The sequence below is a fragment of the Cupressus sempervirens genome, chromosome 1 (assembly GCF_028749045.1).
Source record: "Cupressus sempervirens isolate cs-2001-9-10 chromosome 1, ASM2874904v1, whole genome shotgun sequence".
Classification (NCBI taxonomy): Eukaryota; Viridiplantae; Streptophyta; class Pinopsida; order Cupressales; family Cupressaceae; genus Cupressus; species Cupressus sempervirens.
This window is the reverse complement of record NC_143118.1, coordinates 529914464-529932613: the sequence shown is the minus strand read 5'-3', so window position 1 is coordinate 529932613 and position 18150 is coordinate 529914464. Positions and strand designations below refer to the sequence as shown.

General features: G+C 37.8%; 1 protein-coding gene across 1 annotated transcript; it reads right to left on the bottom strand.

Annotated features, from left to right (window-relative positions):
* Positions 1 to 6388: 6388 nt before the first annotated feature.
* On the bottom strand, positions 6389 to 14156 carry LOC149578551 (3-ketoacyl-CoA thiolase 2, peroxisomal-like). The gene is made up of 14 exons (XM_089829786.1): positions 13727 to 14156; positions 13415 to 13485; positions 13242 to 13326; positions 12474 to 12600; positions 12276 to 12374; positions 12117 to 12184; positions 11863 to 11970; positions 11631 to 11708; positions 11352 to 11484; positions 11131 to 11227; positions 10931 to 11054; positions 7392 to 7500; positions 6881 to 6964; positions 6389 to 6736 (listed from the first exon to the last, which is right to left on the bottom strand). The coding sequence occupies exons 1-14, from the start codon at positions 13802 to 13804 to the stop codon at positions 6630 to 6632; spliced, it is 1368 nt and encodes a 455-aa protein (XP_089685912.1). The 5' UTR covers positions 13805 to 14156; the 3' UTR covers positions 6389 to 6629.
* Positions 14157 to 18150: the final 3994 nt, after the last annotated feature.

The window sequence follows — 18150 nt, the reverse complement described above, 5'->3', positions numbered from 1 at the left end:
TTCCGCTGTCCTAACTCAAGGAAATGATAAAGATGAAGAGTAGCCCATAGCTTTCTTTAGTGAAGGGCTTAAGGAATATGAAGATAAGTACAACTATGTAGAGAAGCAAGCGCTTGTAGTCATCAGAGCCTTAAAGAAATTTAGACACCTCCTATCCCACAATAAGATTTATTTGTTAGTACCTCATGCCGGTGTGAAGGAGTTCCTTTTGAACAAAGATGTTAGTGAGAAAAGAGTTGGATGGATTACAAAGGTGATGGAATATGATATTGACATTTAGATTACCAAGCTGGTAAGAGGGAGGGGGTTGTGTAAACAGATGCTATCATCTAAGGAGCCTGATGAGGAAGTTTCCATGATATTAACAGAGGAACAAGAGGTAAGAAATGGTGACCCGAGGAGTTGGATGGATGACATGAAGAATTTCTTGCTAGGCAATGGATACCCTCAAGGATTAGTTAAAGCTAAGAGGAGACAGTATAGATTACAGTCAATTCCTTATGTCATAGTTGATGGTATCCTTTTTAGAAAATATTTTAATGGAGCCCTATTAAGATGCACTGATACAGACCAGGCGGAAAGAATGATCAAAGAACTTCATGATGGTCCTAATGGTGGCCACTTCTCAGCTAGAACAACTGCAATGAAGATCATGAGGGCTGGTTATTACTGGCCATCTCTATTTCATGATTGCCATAGGTATGTGAGGAAGTGTGAAAAGTGTGCCTTCTTCTCTAGCAAACAAAGGCTTGCAACTCTTCCCCTTCATCCTATCCAAGTGGATCAACCTTTTGCCCAGTGGGGATTGGATTTCATAGGCCCTTTCAATCCCCCTTCCAGTTCTGTTCACAAGTGGATTTTAGTTGCTATAGATTACTTCACCAGATGGACAGAGGTAGTTGCATTGAAGGATGCTACCGAATCTTCAGTTGTGGAATTCCTTGATGGAATTGTGACCAGGTTTGGTACCCCTTCAACTATTGTTTCAGATAATGCAAAATCTTTTGTTGGAGCTCAGATTTGTGCATGGGCAGTGGATCATAATATTTATTTGAGTACATCCTCAAACTATTATCCTCAGCGTAATGGTTTGGCTGAGTCCTCCAACAAGAACCTGATTAGAATCATAAAGAGAACAATTGAAGATAACCAGAGGTGTTGGCATAAAAAATTAAGGACGACACTGTGGGCTGACAGGATAACACCTAAGAGATCATTAGGGAACTCTCCATTTGTGCTGGTGTATGGTAGAGAGGCAAGGCTTCCAATTTCATTGGAATTCCCATCCCTAAAACTAGCTCATCAGTTGGAACTGATTGAAGATGATGCCATGACAGTGAAAGTGGCAGAACTGATAGAGCTAGAAGAAAAGAGGAATCAAGCCATGTAGACCCTAGAGACACACCAGGAGCAAGTAAAAAGGAGTTTTGACAAGAGGGCTAGGGTTAGGATCTTCAGGGAGGGAGATTTAGTTCTTAAATGGGACACAGATAGGGAAAAACCAGGAAGACACTCAAAGTTTGATGCATTATGGAGTGGTCCCTATATAATTGTTAGTTGTAAACAAGCCAATGCTTTTCAGTTGAGCAAGTCTGATGGTGAGATCTTGCCCATCCCAGTCAATGGGATCTATCTTAAGCCTTGTTTCTGAGGGTTTGAGATTCCATGTATATAGTTAGTTTTTTTTTGTTCTCTATTTGTTTCCTGTTTTCCAAGAAGTGCACGAGCACAGGATTGTCTCCATGAGACAACGAGTTTTGAAATTTTGAAGGTTGCAGACGAAGGTTTTTGTTTTCTGGTTCCAGTTGCAGAGACAGGGTTCCTAGGTTTTTTCTTCTCAGAGGTGGGGTTAGGGTTTCATGGTGCACTGATTCATATTTTCCATGACTTTGTAGCCCAATGGATGCTTCAGGCCACTGGTCTTACACATAGCTAGCTTGTGTCCCCTGTGAGTCGCCAGAAATGTTACCCATTTTTGTCCCCCCCCCGGGCAAAAGTTTGAATTCAAACGCCCAGCCTGTCCAACGGTCACCTCCCAGCTTTAATGATATTTTAATGCCCAGGAAATATAAAAAATTGAATGAAAAACCTTATGTTTTATTTCTGCCGGCGTGCAACTTTTCTCGTTGTCAAATCTTCCCAGATCAACGATCAACGCTTTCCCGCATTATCAAGATGCGAGATATTTAAATAATGTGGGAAAGCCTTTTTACGACGTGTGGCAGGTGGGTTCGTGTTTCTTCTGTGGGCCGCAAGTTGGACAGGCTGGCTGGCTGAGCTGGCGATTCTATTGGTGCCCGCTTCCCCACATTCTGAGCTTTGTCAGACCTTCTGACAATGTGGAAAAGCGAGTTGTTGACGCATGTCCCAAGTGATGTCATGGCGTATGGTCGTGCAAGTCCAGAAAGTACAAGTAACGGTCACCATCAGATCTAAGAAGATCAAGGGCTGGCGCTTCCCCACATTATCAAGATGTGAGGAAATTAAAAAATGCGGGGAAGCAATTTGGCGACACTTGTCTCAGTTGACATCATGGGCCCACTTTCTCAGAAGGTATCGATAGCTCATCTTCCGTGGTAAATGTCAGATGAGTCGGAGTACGATGAAGGCATCTCATTGGCCCATCTAGCTTACCAGATATGCAGTTCTACAAATCTCTGATCACCGTCAGATCTTCAAGGATCGAAGGTTGGCGTATTCTCACATTATCAAGATGCAAGGAAGTTAAATATTGCGAGAAAACGGGCGGAGGGCACGTGTCCCAGATGACATCATTAGTCTGCCCTCCTCGCAACTAGACACTGGATAAGTCCTCACCGTCCGATGTGATCTAATCCACGACTGAGGCTTTCCCGCAAGATCAAGGTGCAAGCAAGATAAATATTGCGAGAATACGCTTTGCCGCCATGTGTCTTTGTGGGGTCGGGCTAGTTCCATGGATCATCAGGTGTTGACAGGTATTGCCCAGTGTGGTACAGATTGTTGAGGTGGTGCCAAGTGTGATGGACCTAGGGTAGGAACAAGCGCAGTACACGAAGGAGTTTCTCGATCGTTGATCTCGTGGAGATCAACGATTGGCGCTTTCCCGCATTATCAAGGTGTGAGGAAATTTTAAAATGGTGGAAAACGGGTAGAGGACACGTGTCCCGGCGGCTCGGGTAGCATCAACAGTTAAGGCATTAACAGTTAGCGACTGGCGATTAGTATAACGTCGTAGTTAGAGTTTGAGGAGCCAGCGCAGTTAGTGAAGAACGGCATGGTCAACTCGGGGAGACTTTGCAGGGTGGCAAAAATATAAAAAGTTGTTGGTCCACGTGGCTCATTCCGGTGCCAGGGTTTGGTTGACCTGCTGATCATGCTGATTCATGAACCCAAAACAAGGGAGATTAGGTTTTGTCGTGCGATTCGATCTCTGTAATCGATTCCAACCACCTCGGAGTGAATGAAAGACAAAGAGGAACACTCCACCATCTCAGTCGATCCATCTACCTGGTCAGAATGGTTTAATGGCGCCGTTTCTGTCTTCTCAAGGCATTTTTTGACAGCAAGATCTGATTTTCTCCAAATCCCCATGATTGTTCCCTACAGGACTTGTTGGCGGTGGTTGCAGGATAGTTTTGGAGGGAAAATCTCAATTGTACCTGAACTATAAAGGCAAATTTTGTAGATTTTTGTTAAGGTCGATCCTTCTCTGACTTTTCTCTGCTAGTGCTCTGCAATTTTAGTGTAAAAATTCCCCGTGCCTCTGAATTGTATGATTCTCTACTTTATCTCCTTCAGCCATTGGTATGAAAGTGCAAGAACTCTTTGCCTTCGCCATTGTTTTGTGAAAGTCTGTAACCTGCATGATTATATCTCTTGTGGCCTATGAATGATAATATAAGTGAATATCCCTTTGCTTGTGTCATTCATCTTGGTCTTCTTATCTGCATGTGGTTATTTGATTAAAGAAAGTTTGAATGTGTAATATCCTTAGTTTCATTCTGGTTCAATAGTGCATATATGGGCAGAGATTAGTCTGAACACTCTATTTTGGTGCATCACCTCTTTAGATTAGATTAGGTAGATTTGTTTTCATGCTCTCCTTCTCCTTTTTCCTCTCCAAGAGTAGTTAGGTGCATCTTGATAGTAAGAGGAAGTTGGCCTTCTCCGGAGACTCAACCTCACAGTTCAAGTCCCACAGCTTGGAGGTTGTTTCCATGTTTCACTAGGGTGTCCTCACGCATAGGCTTTGGACAAGGGTGCAAACCTAAGTGACAACAGTACCCTTTGAGATAGTTTGCTATTTGGATTTCCTTGACCTAGATGTTAGTTATGACTTGTGTTTTGATAGCCGTATTGAACTTGAGTTTCTCCTCAATGCAGTGAGAGTGGACCATTTAGGTTCCACGAGGTTGGGTGGTAGTGCATTTTTCCTATACCATTGAGATCTAACCATTGGATGTCGTTGCTAGATGTACATGTGCAATTGTACCTCTTCTGATCTTATATTTTTATTGGATGGTTGTATTCTGTTGTGCTGTACTTAATTTTCAATTATCTTATGAGACGATGTATTATATTCATGATGTATATTCTTTGAGCTTTTCATACCCTATGACTTGTACAATGGATGATTAAGCATTCTGATTTTGTCAAGTGGCATCTTATATAATTGTATATTGTTTAAATGGATTTGAACTTGTGATTATTCCATGATGTGGTTTTGGTTATGTGTTAGATCTAATATTTAATTAAACTTAAATGTGATTCAATGTTATAAGACCTTGAGGAGGTGTAATCTATTTATGATGGTTGTATTTATGTAAGTTATGATGGTTAAGTTGTTGAGTTGTTATCCTTGCCATCAAAGTTCAAATCTAATGAGGATGAGGTTCCCTCATTTGTGGCCTCACTGGTTCAAGTGTTTACCCTTCTTTAAAAAAAAAAATTTATTGCTTCTGCTATATTATATATGTTATTATTTATGATCTTTCAAAAAAAAAATGTTTGACAAACTTAGTGAAACTTTAGGTTAATTTCTTTTGGGTTCCCTAACGAGGCGTTACAATTAGAGTTTGATATTTGAGCTCGGGTTACGACTAGAGTTACGGTCAGGATTAGAGTTGTAAACAATGTTTTTTATTATAACTATGGTTAGGGTATGAAATTATATCATTGTTACTATTATAGTCACAGTTACAATTTTGATTAGGGTTAAGGTTAAATTTAGAATATAGTTTTTTTATGATTAAGGTTCAATTTTTTTCTTAGGGTTGGGTAATTATAATGATTTATGTTTATATCATGATTAGGTTTAACATCATGTACAATTTCAGTTATAAACTTGTTTAGAATTAAAATTATGATTAGACTTACAGTTAAATGCTTGTGATAATGTTTAGCATAATGGATCATGATTATTGCCCTAATTAAAAGATTTTTTAAATTTATTTATGTAATTATCACTCCTCTATTCAGACCAAATAGACTTTTCTTTTTTCGAATTCACCTTAAACACATCTCTTAAAAGTACCCATTGTACCCTAAAGTGCAATTGGTAATTTTAAATTAATTTAAAAACTTAGTCCATAATGCATCATTGCCCCTACATAAACATTTCCTAGGGGTAGAATGATCTCTGCATCATTTACCCTTAATCATAGAAAGGAGGGGGCATAATTAAATTGTGTGTATACGAGCTCTTTCAATTTTTCACAGCTAATCTTTGATGTTTTTATTGGTCTTTCGTCTTGAACATTGCGAGTCATTTTAAAGATAATTTTAGGAGAACAAATTGGCAAAACTAACAGCGCCATGCAAAACCACTTCTAATTCTTGTAACACAGAGTGATGCCTATTTAGAAACAAGCAAACAACTTTACCAGTGTTCCTAGAAGCGTCGAAACCTTAAGTTTTTATATATTGTCAAGATGGTGAAGCGCAGACTATATTTTTAAGGTAACTGTTTCCAGGGTCTCCAAAAACGAAGCCGTTTGTTCTGCATAATTTATTTAAGTGGTAGGCAATTGCCTTTTTTTATATGAGTTCTACTCATCCACATACCATTATGCGTTGATTCAAAATTTTGGCATTAAATATCTGAAAAAATTTAGAATCACATGATATTAAATTAGTAACATCTGCAAAGTCATTAAGCAGGTGCAAAGGGGCTACTAGAAGAGGAAGGAACTTACAAGTTCAATACACATTTTTAATCTAAATTTATCTCGATTTATATTTATTGCATGCAGCACAAATGGATGCTTATTCAATTAAAACATGACCTGATACAATAACCTGAATGATTATTCCAAGAACCACCTGGTTTACAATTGTTCGACATTGTAGTCAAACTCAATTACAGCAACATATGCAAAACTTCAATCGATTTAGTTGAGATTTAAGATTTGAGAAAATGTGTATAAATTATATTTTATAATTTTATTTATTAAGAGAATCATTCAAAATCTTCAGCTTACTGACACTTTGTTTTTCGGAATTTGTTGCCTACGAACCTTATTTCATCCAGAAAGCTTGGCCTATTTGATGGTAGGGGATTATTACCACCAAAATGTCCTAGGTTGCCCATCAATTCAGTCATATAAGTCAAATGGTATTGTTTAAAAAAAAGATGACCCTGTTTCCTGCTAAACAACATTGGAAAGCAAACTATTTGTTGTGTTTGCTCTGGCATTGCTCATTTGATCAACAACACTGCCACACTCAAACACTGCTGCAGCCCCCATCCCAGTCCCTGAAAGCATTGGCATCACGACAAATTGTGAACTATAATATATGGAAATAATGAAATTTACTTCTAAATGTACAATAATGCAGGACAAATAGCAACTGCTAGTAAATTACAACAGGTGGGGAGCATCATGGACATTACTCTCACCTATACACATGGACACAACTCCAAACCTACAACCTTTTCCCCGGCGCTTCATTTCATGGAGTAATGTTCCTACACACCGAGCCCCTGAAAGAAAAATACAAATTAACAACCAAACAATCAAATAATTTTTTTTATTCTGATATGAAATATTTAATGCTTTTGTGGCATGCATCTGTTGTGTGAATTTTCATTATTAGCTATAAATCAAGTAGATTTTCTCAAATAATAAATTGTGCAGAATAAAAAAATTGGTGAACTTAGGTCTTTAAAGATTTCTCTACTAAGCTTATTTGTGCAGCCAACAGCTTTGTACTTGTGGAAATGTACATTTGAAACCTTTACCTGTCTTAACATTCCTAGATCACTGATCACTGAAGATGTATGTAACTTCTTACCTCCTCATTAATATTCAAAACAGTTAATAGCTAGTTCAAATTGTAAGTCCAAGAAGCTTGAGAATATTAACATCCAAGCATTTATAACAACAATAAAAAATGCAACCTTAGCCCACCTGTTACTCCAAGTGGATGACCAAGAGCAATGGCTCCACCATTTACATTCACTTTTTCTGAATCCAGGCCCAATTTCTTACAGCAGTACACATACTGGGATGCAAATGCCTAGCACAGACAATATGTAAGTATCAAATTAGAAATCATTGAAAACGAATACACGACAAGTTTGTAAGTATTCTTGATTTGTAATCAAAACTTAATAACAAGAAACCCATGAAACAAAGCAAGCATTTACCCACTATTGTTGAATAGATATGTCGTGCTCAATTGAACAAGCCTCCTTTCTTAGAACAGTGCAGCTATGCATATGTTCTTACTCTTAACAATGTATTAATATAAATGTTTCTCAGTTTTACATATACTTCGATTTTAAGTCCAAATCAATAGGTATGAACACTTGACCAATGTGTAGAAGCAGCAGGGTTCCATAAACTAGTTCGAGTCCAAATGGACACCAATAATTAACATGACAGAGGCTGTTAGCAGTACACAATACTTTTGCATGCAAAGTGCAAATAAAGTCTTTTATTCCTTCTGAAACAAAGTCATTCAAAGCTCAATCTCAAATCCATCAGATGAGAGTATTTATTTTGCTTTGAAGATTTTCCAAAGAAAATGAGTGGTTGCTCTGTTTCACTTTGGATGATTCATTACTGTTCAGGGCTGTTGCATGCAGGCATATATGGATCCCCTACTAGTTTTAAACTGGAGACACTATCTGCATTTCTAGTTAGTGTCCAGATTCTGATTTTGGAATCCATTTTTACAATAAGAATGTAAGTGCACTTGATTCGCTGTGTTCTAGGAATACTCTAAGAATGGTTTATTCTATTACAAATTGAGCTGTTAGAATGTTTAACTATATGGATTATAACCATGAAATATCATTAAATGGGATATGTAATTAAATAAATATTGACAGAGAGCTACGATTTAAATTAAGGCGAAAGCAAAAGCAATCTTAGAATCTGATATATAAGATATGCTGAGTACAGAAATCTTCAACAACTAACAATCCAAGAAACAAGTTTGAAGTAAGAATTGACATATACACCTGAATTCCACAGGGAAGAAAACCTTAAAAGTATCTTTCCAGAGATTTAAAAAAATGACCATAAAGGAAACATAGTAGGTTTTGAATATCATTTTAGTCTTTTAGTATTTACTAAGTTTTGCACCAATTTGTTTTTTGCAGATAATAGTAGAGGAGGTTATAAAGGGCCCCTGCCAGAGCAAACTAGATTCAGTAAACATCCTTAACTTAAAGGGATGTCAACAAACTTAGAAGTGTGAAGGCCAATACATCCAGACCCATGACACTAGGTCATCAAACAGACAATAAAAGACAAAAACTACAGCCAACATACAAGTTCAAGGACCCTGTTCACCAGCACCAAGAGCATCCAACAGAGCACCATGACTTTCAGCCTCCAGCTTGACTGTTGCATCCCATCCTTTCACAGCCATCATCACCACCTCAAACAGCACTACCAGAATGTTGTCAACTTGAGCATCAAGATCCAGAAACTTAACCCATGAAAAAGCTCTGTACACTGCTCCACCTGTTACAGGATCCACCCTCCATAGAAGGAAGCGTGAAAGCACTGATAACCACTTCAAGAAAGGTTCACTTACAGTTCACCTCCTAAATCTCTTCTTTCAACCCAGGCAAATCCAAATTGAAACTCCAAAGTTTAAACATCCTCACTCCCAGCCAAGCCACTAAAACATCCAGCTGCTTTCCAAACACTATCCTCTAACTTAACCAACAGCAGGAACAACAACAAACTCTCTACTGCGGACTTCATCCCCATACCAGGGATCACAGCTTCACTCCTACAACAACAAAACCTCAGCTGTGGAGTGTGGAGTTGCAGTCCAAAGTCAACGATTTTTCAGTTTTCCTGCCAATGCTAAGTTGGAGCATAGGAAAGCAGCGTGGATGGATTGGGCATGGCTACAAATATAATGTAAAGATATTCTGCAACCTCCTGAGAACAGTGGTGAAATACCTCATTGCTTTGCACTAAAATGGAGTCATTCTCTAGTAAAATGGAAACCCTAGAACAAGCCAACCCAGCATCCACTTGACTATCGGGATCTAGAACAATCTTGACTAGATTTATAGAAAAAGTATCAGGACATATGGAGATTTTTTGCAGTTCATGATTACAAACCTCCCCCAAGTGGAAAGAATTGTCACCTGCAGCAGAAAAAGGTTTACAATCTATTGCAGAACCTAACCAGGCAAACTTCAAAAGCCACACACAGCTACAGCCCTTCCCACCATCATATATGAAGACAATGCATTGGATCAATAAGGATCAAACCATGTGCACCACAATGAATGTAAGTCCACCCCACCAAAATATAACAGCCCAATATATGGACCAATCCTTAATAAACATGATACTTGCCAAAAGCAACAAACACTTAAAACACTTATCGAAGGCCAACTACCAATTTTCAAAAGGACTTTCAAACAGGTCTTTCAGCAACAGTGAATTTTTGTAGGCAATCCCAAGAGACCTTGCGGTTACTAACGAGTGACATAGAAGGCATCTGTTCAATACCCAAAATCACTAAATGGTCCAATGCTCTGTTGCTTTCACAAAAGCAATGACAAAAGAAAACATTCTCAGAGGCACCCTATTTAACTTCTAGTCCAAAGTTTCAGACGTCCAAACTTTTTGTTCAAATGCATAATAACATAAGTTAACTTCAACTACAAGCCTCTTACACCCAGTGAACTCCTAGGAAAAAACAGCCGCTGTCACTCCCCATCCTGCTCCATTTGGTTCTAAATCTACAAAATATTATCCACCTTTAACTAGCAAATCTTTAAAATCTCTAGCCAGTGCACCAGCTCCAACAAGACTAAGATTGCCTCTAAAAATGCATCAAAATTCATTTTCAGGATTTGATGTCAATTTGACTATTTACCTTATTACCCTTGAATGGGGACCAAACTGTCAGTGTTGTATGTCATCTCCATTTTAGAAGAAATTCTAGGAAGGGTTTTAACAGGGAGAAATGGGCATGCACGATCGTAATGCACCAATTGAATTAATATGAAGACATAAGACCAAGACTAGAGAAATTAATCACCTATACACATTACTCTTGTCTAGGATTGGAAGTTGGTTAAATAGAATACAAATAGAACATTAGCCACATAGTTGCACCAGTACAGTATATATGCAAATTACATGGTCCTGTTAAGTACATAAATGAGGTGTCATGCTACATTTGATGTGAACAAACAATACTGAGAGCTGCATCTCAAAGAGTGGCAGTGATATGGAAAATATATAAAAGAATGGACCAAATATGATACGATAACAATTAATTTTAAAAAAAATTGTTTGAAGGTTTTGGCTAAAGAGACATCAACATATCTCAGTGCCAAGAAACAATCTACAGAGATTACAAAAAACTATAGGACATATCAAGAAACTTTTGACATAAAAAAAGCCATAAGAACTTAAAAATATATAGAACAATGTTATTATTGCTGATCTCAAGACTCACATACCTCATTTATCTCATAAAGATCAATGTCATTGATTTGCAATCCAGCCGCCTTTACTACTGCTGGTATCGCAACAGCTGGGCCTATTCCCATTACAGCTGGATCACATCCAACTGCTGCAAAACTCCTGCATAAAATTCAAATGAAAGTTGAGTAAAGGTACTATAACCACAACATAGTGGGACTAAATCAAGGATTGGTACCTGAAAACTCCAAGAATTGGTAGTCCTTTTGCTACAGCCATTGCCCTCTTCATAAGAAGAACAGCAGCTGCTCCATCGCTAACTTGGCTTGAATTTCCTGCAACAAATTGATACTTTTTAAAGATACATTTATAGAAAAGTGCTGAAAGAAGCCATCCTACAAATATATATAAAACACTACCAACAAGCTGAAAGAGATATTTCAATGCCAACTGTTGTACCTGCAGTAGTGGTGCCACCCTTCTTAAAGGCAGGGTTGAGCTTAGAAAGACTAGACATAGATGTAGTCGCCCGAATCCCCTCATCTACCGAAATAGTCACAGATGTTTTGGCACCAGTTTTGGGATCAACAATCTAGAAACCAACTCAGAGAACAAGTGACGTGCAATTTTATTATTATTTTTGTATTGTATTATCTATGGGCTCCATAAATGAACTGCATTGTTTCTCCAAAAATATTCATTGGAAACCCAATTTGATGTAACTTGATGTTCTTGTACCTGGGTATGTACTGGAATGATTTCATCTTGAAATCTTCCTGTATCTGTTGCTGCCTGTGCATTTTTATGAGATCGGACCTGCAACATAAAAATATGCTCAGATACAAAATAAACTAACTTTCCTTTACTGTAAGAAAATGTAAATGTAAGGAAAGGGATGTACTGGAGTTGGAGGCAATGTACAAAAAATGGGACTAAAACTTATAAAGATAAGCCTAGAGAAGATACTTACAGCAGCCTCATCTTGTTCCTCCCTTGATATTCCATATCGCTCAGCTACATTTTCAGAAGTAATACCCATTGGAATCAAGCAATCCCGCGCTTTTTGGTTCATCTGGACCTGTCCCATGATCAAGTTCATTCACAAAAGTTCAATATAGCTGTGTCCAATCAGACAGAAACTATGACAAAGGTGTACAATGAGTAATTAGAGAACAAGAATACATGGATTGAAACAACTTAAAAACTAATTTGAAAAAAGCGCACCCTTGGATTATCATTGCGTCTCCAACCTATGGAATGCTCTGACATCAACTCTAACCCTGCCCCTATCCCTGTAGAAGAACAGACACGGTTTGAATTATAAGTAAAAGGAATTGGACATAATGCAGGATGGGAAGCTCACATACACCACTAGCTGCTCACCAATGTCGTAGTATCCAGATTTGATAGCAGCAGCCACGTCGGCCACGGCCTGAAGTCCTGAAGAACATTGTCTGTTGACAGTCCTGATAGGCACAGTCTCTGCAGGCAATTGATAATTATGAACAACAAGGATGCTAGCTCAATATCAGGTGAACAGAGATAGCTGCAAAAACATAATGAATTGAAAATTATTTGCACCTGGAAATCCTGCAAGGAGAGCAGCCACACGGCACTCCATGGCTCTTTGAGAACCAGGTGCCAGAACTGTTCCAACAACAATGTCACCAACTTCATCAGGTCTGATTCCAGTCTTTTCAACCACGGCCTATAAGCAAATAAATGTACATTATCATTCGCAATTCTCAAAGCGTGAGAAACCGGATTTTGGCTACTTCAGCTCATTATCAATTGAATACTACTCGGTCATGGATATGAACTATTTAACCGTACCAACTTCGAACAATATGTGATGTAAATGGAAAGGAAATATCCTTGTAGAAGTCCACAATATTGGTTTCGCACACCAAATTAGGGTCTAGCTTGTCTTTCACAAGATTTGTGGAAGAGTCGAAAGTTCGAACCCTGAGAGTTATAAATTTGGGGAATGTACAAAAAGTACAAGGACAAAATTGACCTTGATCATTTCAATACTTGTGGATTTTTAAGATAAGTTGGACCTGTGCTACCTTTCACGGTCTAAACAAACCTGTTCTAAAATTTGGGTAAATATATAAGATAAATTTCTCTTGGCTAAAGCTACATCTGAATTGAAGATGGTCCGGTCATCAACAGGGCTCATACTTACAGACAGCGAATGAGAAACCCTAGATTCCAACTCCTAAGAAATTCGGAAAAAATACAAAAGGAACAGGATACGATGAGTTCTTCGCGCCATGTTTAAATTAGAAGTAGATGGCATAGTCAATCAACGATCAGACACTAAACTTCATGAAAGAAGATGACAACCTTTAAAACAGGCTCGAGCAGATCCTCTGGACGAGCATCCTTGAATCCCCCACGTTTGGCTTTGCATATGGGGGTTCTATATGCCCTGCAATCGCAATGTATAAACATATCCTACCGTTAAAATCGCTAGCAATGTTAATTTCTTAATTTTGAGAGGGTCGGTTGATACTTACGCCACAATTACAATATCATCACTAAACTCGGAATTCGGCTCATAAGACGCAGCACACGGAGATGAAGAAACCTGTTGACAGTAGCAACTGATGTGTTATCACCAAATCCAATCAATCCATGAAATGAAATAATGTCACACAAGTGTTAATGATTTAAGCTGCTTAATTTCGTCTAAATTAACTCCTATAAGCAGTAATAATTGGCATAAACTTATTGATTAGAAATGGGTTGATAGAATTTTTCCGATAAAAAATTGACCCATCACTTATACCCATATAAAAAACCTCTGAGTCCTGCATTGTTAAACTCACCAGGAGATCAGAGGATGTTCGTGGAGAGCTGCTGAGATGTCCCAGCAAAACTTCTTGTCGCATAAACATCTTGTCCATCTCTCTTACAAGTGAGGTAAAGCTTCAGACTTGGATTATGAACGGGATGCTTGAAGAATGGAATATAAAGAATTGGGCGAGGCATTTTTCCAGTCAAAGTCAGAAACCATATTTAGTATGTCGAAGACTTGACCCTCACCTACTCTCACAAGCCATTCGGGCGTCAAAACAAAAGCAATTTTTTCGCTCCGATCTTTCCGATGTTTTAGGCTGCTTTAATATTCTCATTAATGGAAATTAACTGAATTGTGAACACTGCAATGGTGAAATTGGAGACGCCTTTTTTATTAGAGGTTTTGTTTATATTCGAGGACAGAGGACGCAGTAGCTGTTCATGTTCTCACAACTTTGTCGTGGTTGTTCATCTTCATGACTGAATATTAATATATATATTAATTAAAACCATGTGCTAATAATGATTTACTTGTCTACTAAGCAGATTAAAAATATTAGAGAGTTGTATAATTTTATTGTTATTGTTATTGTTATTGTTAGCATAGGTTGTTAGGACATTTGTACATAGGTATAATCAATCAAAATATATATTAAGAGAATATGCATTGGATTCAATTGTGCAAATTTTGTGGGGGTCAAAAGGATGGTTAACAAAGTAATAGATATCACTTTGTAATAATGATTTTGTTCTCTCCGTGTACACTAGGAAGAGTATTCTTGAAGATGGCAGAAAGGGGAGAGATTAAAGGTATTAAATCGACCACCTCCCTCTCGACAGAGGTTATACAACAATTTGTGGATGATACTTTCCTAAGTGGAAATTCTTCGATTGCTAAAGCTAGAACCTGGAAACATGTCTTCGAGATCTATGCTGTGAATGTTGGCCAAAAGATTAATCTAGATAAAAGCAAGGTGTTCTTCTTCAATATGGAGCTTGATATTCAAAGGAGGGTGCTTAATATTTCGGGTTGCAATAAGGCCTTGCTACCTGATACTTATTTGGGGCTCCTGCTAACTTTTAAGGAGGTAAGTAATCAATTTTGGAATACTATTCTTGAAAAGATGCAGAAGAAGTCAATTGGATGGAAGGGTAAACTCTTGAGTAATGCGAGGAAGCTCCAACTTTTGATGTCCTTCCTACAAGGTATACTTGTTTACTTCCTTTCCTTGTTCAAAATCACTAAGGCTATGGTTGAGAAACTAGAGAGAATCTAAAGAAACTTCCTATGGTCAGGTGGGGGAAGAACCGCCTGAACCTAGTGAGTTGGGATACTGTGTGTAAACTTAAGAGTAAAGGTGGTTTAGGAATTAGAAATATTGTTGACTTAAATAATGCTCTCCTTACTAAAGTTAGATGGAAACTAGCAAAGGATGAGGCTGGTTGGTGTAGAATCCTCAAAGCTAAGTATATGGGGAATATGAATTACATCTATGGTCTCTAAGAGAATGATTTGCTTGTGGGGTCTAGGATTTGGGTTGATATCATCAAAAATAGAAGTCTACTTAGAGAAGGTGTGAGATGACTAGTGGGTGAGGGTAGTCAAGTGAGATTCTAGGAGGATACTTGGTTGGTTGGTAAACCACTTGTCCATTCGAAATTTAGTGCCCTAAGGGACTATCTCCATCAGATGATGGGAAATAAGGTGATGGACTATATTGGGCTTGGCAGGAGGTGGAGAAAGATTCAATTGCCTCTGTGTTATTCAGATGAGGGGAGTTTGGTGGAGGAGCTGCTCAAAGGATACATAATACCAGGGGTGGCTCAAGAGGATACTTTTATTTGGAAGGCTACTTCATTTGGGGAATTCTCTATTAGTTTAGCTTCTAGGATGATATTTGAGAAGGATATGGAGCCTAATTATTGGTAGAAGATCTGGCTCAGTCATCTGATTCCAAAAGTCAACATCTTTTGGTGGGTCACTATCCATGGGAAGATTCTAATGATTGACAACCTTAGAAAAAGGGGCTTCCAAATACTTAATAGATGATATCTTTGTAAAGAGGAGGAAGAAAGTACTCCCCATCTCTTCCTGGATTGTAGCTTTTCAAAAAGTATTTGGGGAAGGTTACTCTAGGAGGTGGAGGTGGAGGGGGTTTTCAACAAGGGGATGGAGCAATTTGCTAAGAATTAGCAAAGCCTGTTCAACCACCCCCTTCTCTTTCAAATGTGGAATGTGATTCCCCAGCCACCATGTCTAATGGGGCATTTGGAAGGAGAGAAATAATAGAGTCTTCAAAAATGAAGAAAGAAGTGAGGAGATTGTAGCTAGATTGATTGTCAAGATGATAGTGAATAACATGCAAACTTGCAAGTGGCAGAGGTCGTCGTCTCTCCCTACTCTGGGTGAACAAAGGATCTCTAGGAAATGGAAGCTTGACAAAGGATTCATGGAGGTTGATAATTCAAAGAAGTTAACAAGAGCAAGGATGAGATGGTGCCCTCCAAAGGATAGTTGGGTTTGTAATCACCCAAAAGTGGTCATCTAGACTATTAGTCCCCTTCTTAGCATTTTGGCTAAATTATTTAATCATTTACATGGCCAAATTGCTAGAAATCATTTAATTTGATTATAACCTATAGTTTGACTATACTATCCTAATTGCATTATTTGATTAAAAGAACATGTCCCCTTTTAATTAAATAAAATCCCCCTTTCTTCTAAACCACTCAATGTTCACACATAAAGTGTAACACCCTGCCAGGGAACCCAAAAGAAATTAACCTAAAGTTTCACTAAGTTTGTTAAACATTTTTTAAAAGTTAAATAATTAACAACAATAGAAATAATATAGCGGAAGTAATAACAACAAGAGATGGAATAGCGGAAGCATTAACTTACATACATAACAACCATCATAAACAGATTACATCTCCTAAGGGTCCCATGACATTGAATCGCATTTAATTAAATTAATACTAAAACTAGTATATAACACATCCATATTAAAGAATAACTACAAGTACAAATTCCATTTATACAATATACAATTATCTCAAATGCCACTTGGCAATAATCAAAATGCACAATCATCCACTATACAGGTCATAGGATATGAAACATTGAAAGAATATACATCATAAAAATAGATTACATCATCTCGTAAGAACTATAAAATCAAATACAATACAACCATCCATCATAGTACATAAGAAACAAAATGAAAGAGAGTACAGAACAGGGAACTCCAACCATGACATCGAACTATCAGATCTCAATGGTAAAAGTAAAAAGCACTACCACTTGACCTTGTGAAACCCAAAAAGGTCCACTCACACCATGCTGAGGAGATAGTTTCAAGTCCCAAATAGGATAACAAACTCACAAGTCAAAACCAACATCTAAGTCAAGGAAACACCTGAAAGAAAATTGTCTCAAAGGGTACCAAGACATAAGTATCAACTAATCCTAGAGACAACAAAGACACATGGGAAATCTATTGTGCAAGTGGCAAGTGTCATCGCATGAGCCAACTTTAGGGTTACCCTAGCAGTCTTTTAATACTTTGAGCCCCTAGTGTCTCTATGTGGCATTAGTATCCTTTTGTGCAGACAAGACATACTAATGAAGCAAGGTCACAACCAAGCATCCTCTCTACTTCCATCCTAGTATGTACTAGCACTCGAAGCATGGGCAAGGAAAAATAATGACTCTTGTTAATTCATTTAAAACCCATTAAATGAAATGTTATCACTTATTAAAATAACCTACAATGGGTTACCAACCAACCTCTTTAGGGCCTTGACCTCCATTGCAAGCCACTTCCCAACATGACATACAAATAACCTACCCTAAGCTTAGCAAAAGCAAAAGATTTCAAATGACTATAAATCACACATCAGTTCTTAAACAAGAAACTAGAAAGCACTGAAATATTATTGATCATAATCATAGATTCAACCAATATGATCATTCTAACAAGACTGGTCCAAAATCAAGTACACATAAACCAATTCCATGTCATAATATGACATCACCAAAAACAAATAATTTCATCACCTTGTTCCTATACAAGAAACTGGGAATCAATCCAAAGATAACTGATCATAGACTCAAAGGTTATATCAGATAAGTCACACCATTCACCTCAGTTTCACACAAGAACACTGGAAAGCAATAACTACCAATAGATCATACTCATCATAGAACATACATGACACATTACCATAGTTGGCTATAAAAGATCGTATAGAAAACATCATCATGACATCATAGAAAAAACTCCCAAGTCTCTAGTAGACATCTTGACTAGTCAAAGCTAAGTCAACCTGAGCCCAACATTAGTAAATCACACATTGCATATAGTCCAAACAATGTAACTTTCTCGCTACATTAGGTTTTGAGAATACCAAGGTTTAATTTTTACTTATAAGTTTTCAAATTCTCATTTTC

What these genes read in the sequence shown, in the direction of transcription:
- LOC149578551 (XM_089829786.1), bottom strand. Translation starts at nt 13,804, where the DNA reads ATGGACAAGATGTTTATGCGACAAGAAGTTTTGCTGGGACATCTCAGC. An exon ending in TGCTCGAGCCTGTTTTAAAG is followed by an intron (nt 12,601 to 13,241) that starts GTTGTCATCTTC and finishes ATTTGCTTATAG; the next exon opens with GCCGTGGTTGAAAAGACTGG. An exon ending in GACGCAATGATAATCCAAGG is followed by an intron (nt 11,971 to 12,116) that starts GTGCGCTTTTTT and finishes ATCATGGGACAG; the next exon opens with GTCCAGATGAACCAAAAAGC.